At 37.9% G+C, this 12,009-nt stretch overlaps 1 protein-coding gene across 1 annotated transcript in view; it reads left to right on the top strand.

Moving 5' to 3' along the window:
- Window positions 1-11,662, top strand: part of antxr2a (ANTXR cell adhesion molecule 2a) — a 221,671-nt gene extending 210,009 nt beyond the window's left edge. The window contains exon 17 of the mRNA XM_048540764.2: window positions 7,886-11,662. Coding sequence (XP_048396721.1) covers window positions 7,886-7,924 — 39 coding nt within the window. The 3' untranslated portion in view covers window positions 7,925-11,662. The remainder of the gene's footprint in view (window positions 1-7,885) is intronic.
- The last annotated feature ends 347 nt before the right edge of the window (window positions 11,663-12,009 follow it).

The following is a 12,009-nucleotide window of genomic DNA, read 5'->3' as shown; positions in this document are numbered from 1 at the left end:
TCTAACAACCTTTGTTTGAAAGCAGAGTTACCAAGTCTCTATCCCATACCACATTACATACTGATCCCTGCCCTGTACCTGAAGAAGTTTCGGGATGAGATGTTTTTCGCTCTTCAGTAATGTTATGTTATAGGTTGACTTGTGTACACAGTGGTGCCATTACATGAGAACTTTGTATTGACAAGCACATGTAAAAGCTGCATGTACCACTCACATTACTGTGTCCTTATATAATGTGGCAACTTTTCCTTTTAAGATGTAAGTGCCAACGTTTTGGGAAAGCGATTTGTCTGAAAATTCTTTCCAATTTGACATTCTCTTTTTTTTATAGGCTGTGTAAATTTATTTGCAATAACCATGGCATTCCCACATCCAACACCCCAACCTTTTTCTTGCGATAATATTTTTCCATGTCGTTAGTGACTTTGTTCAGTTTTTATTTTTATAACTGAAATACTACATAATGTTTATGCATGTCCACAAAGGTCCCCACTTTCATGACCTCTCCCCTCACCTGAAGCATGGTCACATACGGGTTAAACTCACCATCAGTCATATCTCTCTAATCTCCTCTGGGACTGTGTCAACTTTATCTTTACCTTCCAACTTAATACAACTTTGCAGTAACATTTATACGCCACTTTGGTGTTTCTTTAACTCATTTACCTTCTCGCCCGCCTGCCAGGGTCACTGAGAATGAGGAGGCAGTATTGATGGCCTTTACCATACATTGCCAGCAGATTTTGTTTTTGCTTGCTGACTGTGTTCATTAGAACTACAATATCAGAGACGCTGAATTGATAACACTTCGGAAAAGTAGCTGAATCATCGAGAGACTCGGAATTTGAAACATGCAATCTGATCAGATAGTCTATCCCGAGGAGGAAAGCGGCTTCAGAAGGTGTATTTGAAATGTTTAGCCATTTGATGGAAAAGAAAACCAGGAGAGGTGCACAACAAGTGTGTGATCCCTGCCAATGTTGAAAGTTTCACCAAATGCAAGCATAAGTGTGGCTCTAAGAGGAGGAATTATTTGTTTATTCAGATCTGTGACCTCATATGACCTGAACTCTGTCTCTTTGATTCAACATATCTTGGAATTATACTGACTCCTGTGGGATCAAGCTCTGTGAGCATACTGATATTCTATTTCCCCCAGATATATACTCGAAATGTTGTTTTAGTGCCTGATTTGTAGCAAAATTATAAACTTGTTGATAAGGAATACAACTGCAATATTTATCTAGATGTAATTTTCAGCTGCCATGTTGTGGCCTGTTGCTTGCTTAATAATTGAACTAGGAAACTTAATTCCATCATTTGAAAAGGTTGGTATGTTGTGGAGGTTTGATTATTATTGTTGCTGGTTGTTTGTCTGGTAATCGATGAGATATACACGCCCCTTAACTTTTGGCAATTAAACAAAGAAACCTACAGCACAGGAACAGGCCCTTCGGCTCTCCAAGCCTGCGCCGATCAAGATAAGAGCTTTATAAATTTCATAGGTAGCATGCTCCATGGCTACAATGTAAAACATGCTTTATGGCACCATTTGGCACTGAGTTTGATTGTCAGCTGAAGGGAGATAAATAGGAACCTCCAATAGGTATGGCACAGCATTTGCTCTGGGCAGACAGAGTTAAAAAGCTGGATCCTCAGTAGCTACAATGATTTGCCTCCTCGATAGATATTGCAACATGTCATGCCATTCATTGTACCCATGAAATTCAGAAGAGTCTGAATGATGTTGACCAATTGTTGCAGGGCATTACTCTTTCAGTTAGTTATTAACTCTGTCTGCCCAGAACAAATGCTGTGCCGTACCTTTTGTAGGTTCCTATTTATCTCCCTTCAGCTGACAATCAAACTCAGTGCCAAATGGTGCCATAAAGCATGTTTTACGTTGTAGCCATGTAATGTGCCACTGATGAAATTTATAATTTCTATGAAACTAAAAATGACCAGGGTTATTGTTCTAATTTCTGCAATATCACGATTAAAATGGCCAGTACAAGGAAATTTGTTCCTTTTTTTGGGCACTAATTGGCGGTCACATTTCTTCCGTTATTTCTGTGACAGTGCTCAGAAAAAAAGTACTGGCTGTAAAACACTTTGTGATATTTTGTGATCGCGAAAGGCTCTACATGAATGCAAATCTTTGGTAGTGTAGTCACAGGTAGTGATATTGGTGGCTAAGGAGAGATAGATATATACAATAGTTAGCTATACATGTTAGCTGTCAAAATGATAAAATGGACCACTCTGCTAAAAATGAAGGCAATAGCTAGGGGAGATGTAAGAAAGATGGAGTATAGTGGTGATATTGAGAAGTTGTGGAACTCAGTATTGAGTCCGAGACGCTGTAAAATGCCTGGGAATACAATGAGTTGTTATTCCTCCAGCTTATGCTGGAACACTGGAGCAAGCCAAGGATGAAAATGTTAACATGAGAATGAGGTGGTTTATTAAAATGGAAAGTAATTGGAAGTTTAGTGGAAGTCTTGCACAAAGTGGCCATCCAGTAGGCATTTGGTCTCACCAGTGTAGAGGAGACAGCACTGTGAGCAGTATATACAGTAGATGAGATTGAAAGAAGTAAAAGTAAAATGCCACTTCACCTGGAAATCCAACCTATCTGCTTCTTGGTATTCTGATCATCTTGTATTAGCAATATTAATGGAACTTGGAATCCAAGACAGTGGTTCCATTGCATACTTTCTTATTTGCAAAAGCATATTCTTATCTTTCTAGAGCAGAAATTGGAAGGACAGTTCAAATTTTTCTTTCATATGACAAATTCAGGAAAACTGCTGTATGTATGAGGTGTTATCAATCTGTTCCTTCAATGTTTTTCAGGGTGATTGCTTTACAGCTACAAAATGTTGCCATTTGAGCCAGACAAAAAAAAATAAGAGTACTTGGATATAGTGTTATTCGTGCAATGGTTGAATGCACATATCAGCCTGGTTCCTTCGAGGGTACTTTCCAAAACAGGACCTCTTTTACCTTGAAGAACAAGGACAGCAGATGTATGGAACACCACAAACAGCTTCCCTGTCCAACACTACACCATCACAAATTGGAACTATATCACAACTCTTTCACTGTCACTGGATTAAAACCCAAGAACTCCCTTCCTAACAGTGTCGTGGGAGTAACTGCACCTGAAGGACTAATATAGTTCAAGAAGGCAGCTCATTACTACATTCTCAAAGACAATTAGGGATGTGTAACAAATGCTAGCTGGAGAATGAAGGAAGGATCGCATAATTAAGGAAGAAATAGCAAGACCTTTACAACAAGCTTAACATGGAGTTAACATGGCTTTGTAAAAGGGAAATCATGTCTGACAAATTTGCTGGAATTCTTTGCGGCTATAATAATTAGAGGAAATGGAACACTTAGGTGTAACATAGTTGGATTTCTCAAAGATATTCAATTAAGTTCCATATTTTTAAAAACGTACAACATTGGAGTTCAGAGTATTGGGAGAAATGTAATAGTATTGATTGAGGATTGATTAACATACAGAACACAGAGTCAGGATCAATGAGTTTTTCAGGATGGAAAGATGTAGCTGGAGGAATGCCACAAGGCTCAGTCCTACGGCCTTAATTATTTACTGTCTATGTTAATGACTTGGAAGAGGGGCAGAGTGAATGTATCCAAGTTTGCTGACAAAAATTTGGCATGAGGCTATGTTGTGAATGGAAAATAAAGAATCTGCAACAGGTTGAATTAGTTTGCAGAAGCTTAGAAAACGGAGTTTAATGTGGAAAAGTGTGAGATCATGCACTGTGATAGGAAGAATCAAAAGGCTGACCATTATTAAATGGAGAGGGACTTTAAAAAGATATGTGCAGCACGAAAGAGTCTGAGTATTCCAGTGCATGAAACACACAAAAAAAATTAGTATATAGGTGCAGCAAGTAATTGGAAAGGCAATTGGAATTTTGACCATCATTGCTGCAGGTTTGAAGTTTAGAATTTGGGAAGTCTAGCTACAACTGTACAAGAAGGTGGTGAGGCTGTATCTGCAGTACTTCGTAGATTTGGTCCTTGTATTCAATAAAAGAATATACTGGCATTGGAGGCAATTGAAAAGAGATTCATTAGGCTGATTCCTTGGATGAAGGAGTTGACTTAACAAGTAAGGCTAGATAGGTTAGGCCTTTATTCATTAGCGTTTAGAGAAATGACAGGTGATCCTTGTGAAATGCTGTTGTATTCGAGACAGATTCAAGAACTGTGCTGAGAGATGACCAGCCATGTAGTGAAACAGGCTTACAAACATAGGTAAGAGATAATAGGAACTGTAGATGCTGGAAAATCCGAGATAGTAAGGTGTAGAGCTGGATGAACACAGCAGGCCAAGCAGCATCTTAGGAGCAAGAAAGCTGACATTTCAGGCCTAGGCCCTTCATCAGAAATGGAGGGGGGGAAGAGGATTCTGAAATAAATAGGGACAGAGGGGGAGGTGGATCAAAGATGGATAGAGGAGAAGAAAGAAATAAGTGTGGAGGTAAAGGTGGCGGAAAAACTGCTCAATGTCCAAACAACAATTAACACACAATGTCCAATACTTTAATGTTCACTATATTCTCCCATTTAGTTACTTATGAACTTATGCAGTCTTAAGCTAAGTATTCCACATTCATTTGCGAAGAATTCATTACCTCCAAGATTTCAAGTTTTCCTCCCTCCCAGTTAGCCGCGTACTTAATTGTTGACAAGTTTAAAACTGTTCTTCCTCATTTTGAGACTTCCTTCTTCCCCTTTCCCTTGCCATCTCCCTTTCTCTCAATACATCCTAAAGTCTTCCTGTCTGTCAGCCCTCTTGCAGAACCTTCTACCTTCTTCCTTCTTGTAGCCATATCTTCTTGCCAGATGGCCTGTGCTCTGTTCTCCTGCAAAAGACATGGCCCATGCACCCCAATAAAAGGCTCACTGCAAAATACATGCCTTCAGTACTTGAGAAAAGGCAAAGCCCTCTGCGAAAGGCATGGGGAAGGGCCTCTGAAAAAGATAAAGGGCACAACCCCTGGCGAGAAACATGGCTCACGGCACCTGGCTAAAGGTTCCCACAGCCACCATTTCCTTTCCCAATTTCTCATGGCTTCTCCACTCATTGGTTGTTTCACTGCTGTGTTTGCTGGTGCTAGGCTCACTGTGATTGGAGGAGCACCTCCTCACCAATTCTGTCCAAAAAACAGAAGTTGCTGGAAATTCTCGGCAGGGCTAGCAGCGTCTGTGGAGAGAAATCCGAGTTAATGTTTCAGGTCCAGCGACCGTCTTCAGAACACGGTTTCTGAGGAAGGGTCACTGGACCCAAAATATTAACTCTGATTTCTCTCCACGGACGCTGCCAGACTTACTGAAATTTTCCAGCAACTTCTGTTTTTGTTTCTGACTCCCAGCATCTGCAGTTCTTTCGGGTTTTGTTTTTGTTTACTCATTCTGTCCATTCTACGTACGGAGCAACCTTTTCCCTATTGGTTGCCTAGTGATTGAATTTTTTTGGGGAATTTTGGTGACTTTCAGGAGCAAATATACCCACTACCCCCTATATTTTGAACTGTATGTTGGATAACAAACACTTACCCTGATGTGCCTTAATACCATTGAAGTTGCTCATATAGGGAAATAATTTGCCTGTAACGGTTCAGAAAGTTTGGTTTTAAAAGGTTTGCCCTAATTTCTAATTTATTTGGTTTCAGGCACCAAATTGATTACAATTTAATAACGAAGGTGAAGGTAGTAAAATATACCTAACTATAAGATATGTAATTAATAAATTATTTGTGCATATGTCTGCCCATGAATGAGCAGGAAATCATTTATAAGTTTGTTGCAATAGCCAGGCAGATGTAACATTTGTATAATGTGCTTACTCTTCCATAGAAGGTCTCATTAATTTGAGGTCCTTTATGAGGAAATGTGTGGGCTAGGTGAGTTTGTAGTATTCCTAAGATAGTAACTATGTTTTACGGAACTTAATGTGAAATACATCCATCACAGGAAATTTGTATTTATTATTTTTAGATCGACACCTTCATGAAAACTCTCAAATGGAAAAATTTACACCTTACTTTTTAAAACTAATATGATTATTTGATATGTATGGAGGTCGCATGGAGGGCTGAAGGTTTAGAGGAGATGTGAGGCAAAACTTTTTCACCCAACATATAATGGAAATCTAGAACTGACTACCCATAAAGGTGGTAGAGGCAGAAACCCTGATAACATTTAAGGGGCATTTAGCTGTGCACTTGCAATGCCAAGGAATACAAAGCAATGGGCCAAGTGCTGGAAAATGGGATGAGAACAGTTCGATGGATTTTTTTTTGACTGGTGCAGACGTGTTGGGTCAAAGAGCCTTTTTTTGCGCTGTAGATCGCTGATTCTATGACTCAAAATGAAATATGAAACCAAATTTGGTTTGCACACTGCCACGTTTAACTTTGCCAAAAAGACCCTACAACATTATTCATTAATGATATATTTCCTAGGGGCCCTACATGACATTCTTTGAGGATAAGGTCACAAGCAGTGTGTCTATTGTGTGTGTCAGAAGGCGATTTGGTTTTATCCTGATACTGCATGCCTTGCTAGCTATGATGTTTGTATTCCAAATTTTGGCAAAAAATTTGTTGATCATACAACAAAAATCAAGCATGACAATAGGATGATGACCGGATTGTCTATTATTGGATCTAGTCATTGCCTGGTATTTGCATGGTGTAAATGTTACTTGCCGCTTGTCAGCCCAAATCTGGATTTTGCCCAGCTCTTGCTGCATTTGGACATGGACCTCTTCAGTATTTGTGCCAGCTATTACTTCAGTCAGCAGAGAATTTGCACCCTGATTCCCACTGACTCCAGTTTTATTCGGGCTACCAGATGACACTTGGTCAATTAAGGCTTCGATGTCAAGGCCTGTCATTCTCACCTTACCTCTGTAATTCAGTGTTTTGCCCCTGTTTGACTGAAGGCTGTAATAAGCTCAGGAGCTGAGTGGCCCTGCCAGAATCCAAACTGGGCAGCACAGAGCAGACAGAAGTACTGTTTGCTAGCACAGTTGATGATACCTTCTACCACTTTTACTGATGATCGATAGTAGACTGATAGGGCAGTAATTGGCTGGGTGAGGTTTCTCCTTCTGGTGTTAAGAACATGCTGGGCAATTGTTTACATTGTCAGATGGATAGATGCTTGCGTTATAATGGCACTAGAACAGTTTGGCTAGAGGTGTGGCGCATTATGGCCTTCACTACTATTGCCGGAATGTTATTGGAGCCCATATGCATCCAGCTGTTTCTTGATACCTTGATCCAGACTGAGGCTGGCCATTTTGGATCATCGCAACATCTGGTGAGACTTTCAGACTCATCAAAACTGGATCTGAAGCCACATCTCTGAAGCGAAAGATCAGTGCTGCATTGTACAGTCTTACAAAAAAGTCTTCAGTACTGTCTGTTGCTGTTACTTGTATTCTATTTATTGTTTCCTTCTGTTCATTACATGGAGGTACACAATGGAATGTCCACTGTGGCATTCTGCAGAAGTGACAGGTACAATGCAGGATATGATCGCCTAATTATTTTTAACTCGAAGAAGTACTTTTCCCCAGTAAAGTAATGGTAACTCAGTCAAACCCAAAAAGCAAATACTATCAACTACTAGGAATTCTGCCCATATTGTGTTTGCAATGACAGGCGTATATAAAGAATAAACAAAGGTGAGAAGAAAACTAAAGGTAATGAATGTATTTAAAGGTTGCTAACTATTCTTGTCCCCCACTTATATGTTAATAGTAGTTGAATTATACATTCACAGAACATTGTTACTTTATATAATTTTTCGCTATTTTTCTTTCGCTTTGCAGGGGCGCTGTATAAACTTCAGCCGAGTCCAGACGCAGTAAAGTTGAAGAAACTAGAGCTGTTTTATTTCTTTACTGCTGACTGAAGAATAACAAAGGGTTCTCAACTTCCAATTGACATCAGCAATCTTCTCTAAAGATGGGCAAAACACAGTCTTGGTGATGCTTTTTGTTAACTCATCATAAAACTGCAGCAAGAGCAATACAGATTTTTCCTTAACCCACCAAGAACTCTTTGGCGATTTCTTGACAGGTGCGTTGCTTCTCTCTTGATCTTCAACCCCCAGTAACGGGCATGCAGCAGTAGCAAAAAGTAAACATTACCCCCTGCAAGAAAAGTACATCAATTCTTGGCACTTGGAGTCACTTTGAACTTTTTTCCAGTCTGAATGTAGTCTGATTGTAATGTGCTGTTTTGGGTCATCACATTTTATAGACAGAGTGTATTGTCAGAATGGAGCCTATTACCCAAAGGCAGAGCGACAATCCCACCAGGACTACCCGGTGCATAAGTTCATTGCCTTTGAGCGATGTCACATTACAAGATCTTTCCAATTTCACCACTTTACAATGCCTTACGGGAACCGTCTGACTGAAAATCTTGTCATTTTCCACTGAAAAGTGCACACGCATGACAAAATGTAGGCAGGATGCCCCAAGGTATGGGAATCAGCTAGACTTTGCCCTTTAGTTTTTGAAGACACCTTTCTTTCATTATGTGCTGGAAAAGAAAATTAATAGAGCGTTATCATATAGCAACACTGCCTATAACCAAAGATCTTCTGCAGAAATTGAGACATTGGTGCTCTGAGGCCAAGCATCGTGGCCGGTGCTTTCCTGTGTCCAATTGCTCATAACATCTCATCCTATTAAAGCATTCACATTGATCTGAATATTTATATAAAACAAATAGATAAGACGAAATACAGCATTTCTTTTATAACCCAAGGTTGTACGGCTGCTATCCCCCCATTCTACAAATCTCCAAGGGCTTTACAGTGTCACAATCCAGCAACTCTCTTTGCATGAGAATTTCAAAGTTTAATTAATATAATTAAAGGCAACAGCAAGCAGCAGCCTGTGAAGATTTTGCTCATCTTTTTTATGCTTTTTGACATTGAATGACCTATCACTATTTAAGCTTTGCTTGGATTTTTAAAACATACTTGGCACTGGTTTTGTTTGAAAGGGGGAAATTAAAAAGTACCCTTGTTTGTAACCAAACAATGAAGTTATATCCCCCTGCTGCAACCCCTTTCCAAAATGTTGGGGAAAAAATATATTTCATTATTTTATTTTTCCCCAACCATCTTGTCAAGACGACAATCCGAAAAGCTGTCTGTATGAGCAGAAACACTGTGGGGGAGAAGAAAGCAGCAGCTGAGAAAAAGCTCAAATGATGCAGTCACTTTCGATACTGTACATGAAATGCAAAATGGATATTCGAGTCGAAACCTGACAAAGCGCGCCTGCTTTGATGTGAACTGGTATAGACAATGACCAGTGGCTGGGTCAGTGGGATGTCTCTCTGCGAGCAGAGAAGCTTATCAAATGACACTAAAAATAAGTTCAACAACCATCACATTTGAGAGAACAGGCGAACATTTCACATTTGGTGGGCATGCAAGTGCGCGATATGGGAAGAGCGATAGTGAAAAGTCCTGGTCTAATTATGCTTTTGAGCTGTTCATCAAAATCACATGGGACATGAATGTTTCCCTAGGTTTACAAACAAAATTTATGATGTTGCCAAAAGAAGCTGTGTGTATAACCACTTGCTTAATCTTTTGCTCATTATTGTTAAGGTCATGGCAAAATTGTAAGTACTACCTACCAATATGTCACAAAATAAATTTTGCAAGGATTTTTGAATCTGCCTGATTTTTATCAGAGGATTGAAAAAAAATTGTGTATTTTCAGAATCTCTAGAATTGGATTCAATATCTTTATTTTTAATTAAGGGATTTCCCTGTTTTCCAAAGTCCCCCCTTTTGCTTAAGGACCGTCTCCATCTAGCCAAACTTTGTGCACACTTGAATTTACATCACTTTTGAACAAATTTGACTAGTATAATGGTGCGCAGATTTGTGTTATTATAAGACATTTGGTCTGATAATTTTATTAACATACTAAAATGTTAATTTTCATAGCTTTGTTTTAATTAGTTTTAAAAGTATCTCGACTAAAGTCCATGTGCTTGCTGAAGTTTGCCATAGTGCACAGTGCAAATACTGAATTTGGACTTCTGTAAAATCAATGCAGATAATTTCTATATTATTGTAATATTCTGTAACAGATCAGCATAATATACATTCAATCATGTTTAACATATTATTCAAGACTTTGTGCGTACATCCACATATGGAATAGTAGCACACAATGTAACTAAGGACACTTAAAAACAAAGTAAAATGGATGTATTACATAAAACGATGCAAATTGATTTATTCACTACCAAACATCTCTCCAAAGACCTTGGCTGATAATATCTTTCTTTAGGAAACTATGAGACAGCAGAAATAGTGAATGAAAAAAGAAATGGTTTTCCAAAATATCATACAGGGTAGTATGCGTTCATAGAAGCCTTGCTGGACTGAATGACTGTAAAAGCCACCCTTGACTGAAAAACCAAACACAGAAAAGTATTTAAAGTTCAAAAGCAGTTGAAGAAGTACAGAAATAAAATTTTACATATTTGGTAGTTTTTATTTGCTGTCATATTGCTACAAATTTTAAAGTACACATTTACTCAACTTCCACAAACATTAAGTTAAAGGGCATGTTTTTAAAAAGCACGTGTAATTGTTGTAGAGTTTCAGTTATGCAAGAGGTTGTCTTTATTTGTTTAGGTGAATGCTCAATTCCAATTTCCTTTGTTAACAAGATAAATCAGTATGACAATAAGATTGAATGATACCTATGTATGTTTATTTTGATTGTGACTTCATTCACAGATGTAAAGTAAATTTACAGACAGTAGGCATCAGATTAAGATAGGCCTGTGAAATTGAACTAAGGTTGTCATATGCAAGATATGTTTTAAATGTATACTTGTAGTTGTTCACTTCAATTTTGTACCATAGGCAGAATGTCACTTAATTTGGTTTCTGAATTGCATATGCAACCAACACTTCTAATAGTGTTTTGTACACTGATAACCAGCAAATATTCTATTGCAATCCACGATGTATATAGCTCATTTTACTTTATAGGTGCATGCATGCAAAAACTGTACCTTCCATCCAATTCATTTTTTAGAATAAAGTGCAGAAGAAAATCTCCACTTAAGCTAAGTATAGAATGCTGTCAGTTTGTATAAAGTGATATTTTTCCATTTATTAAGATGTGTTCAGTAAGCAAACTTAAGATTGCAGCGTATAAGTACAAAGTTGCATCTACGATGATGGCAATCTGAATCCAAGTTGTGTTTTGTTTCACTGTGATACCTTCAAGAGATTTTGTGAAAAGTTAATCTAAATTGATAAATTTTCTGAAGAAATTTCCAAAGACCTTAATTAGAATTGTATAATATGACAGTGCGAGATACAGTGATGTACTCAGTGATCAATATATACAAATTATTTTCCTGAACATGCACTGAACTTGCTCGAATATTACAAAGAAGTATTTCTTTGTATCATTGTGTTTTTAATAAGCAAATAAATGTACAGAACTACTAGTTTATTTTGACCAACACTGTTGTCTAAGGGATTGAAATTTGGCGCTGTTAAAATTGGAATGAATATGTTATGAATTAAATTCATGTCATTTTTTAATAAATACATTAGATTTTCATTTCAAATTGATTAACACTTTTGTTAAGTGGCATACAGGAGTTTTGTAAACATTTCAGTGGTAATTACTAATACTGTAAAATGCAGTGTCAACTTTCAAGAGAAGTTACTTTGAATTTAAAGCTGATTTGCATGGTAATTACAGTAATTATTTGATGTTTTATGTACCAAAATCAAATTGCCTAAACTAATTGGTTTACTAGGTGGGAACTGAATTGAATAAAAAATTCAACAAGTCTGTGACAAATTTCTCTGATCACTATTTTTATGAAGACCACTCATGTATTGTAGGTTAATAAAGCAACTTATGGATCCAAACCAAGAATCTACGAA

The sequence above is a fragment of the Stegostoma tigrinum genome, chromosome 1 (genome assembly GCF_030684315.1).
Source record: "Stegostoma tigrinum isolate sSteTig4 chromosome 1, sSteTig4.hap1, whole genome shotgun sequence".
Classification (NCBI taxonomy): Eukaryota; Metazoa; Chordata; class Chondrichthyes; order Orectolobiformes; family Stegostomatidae; genus Stegostoma; species Stegostoma tigrinum.
This window is presented reverse-complemented; position numbering and strand designations above follow the sequence as displayed.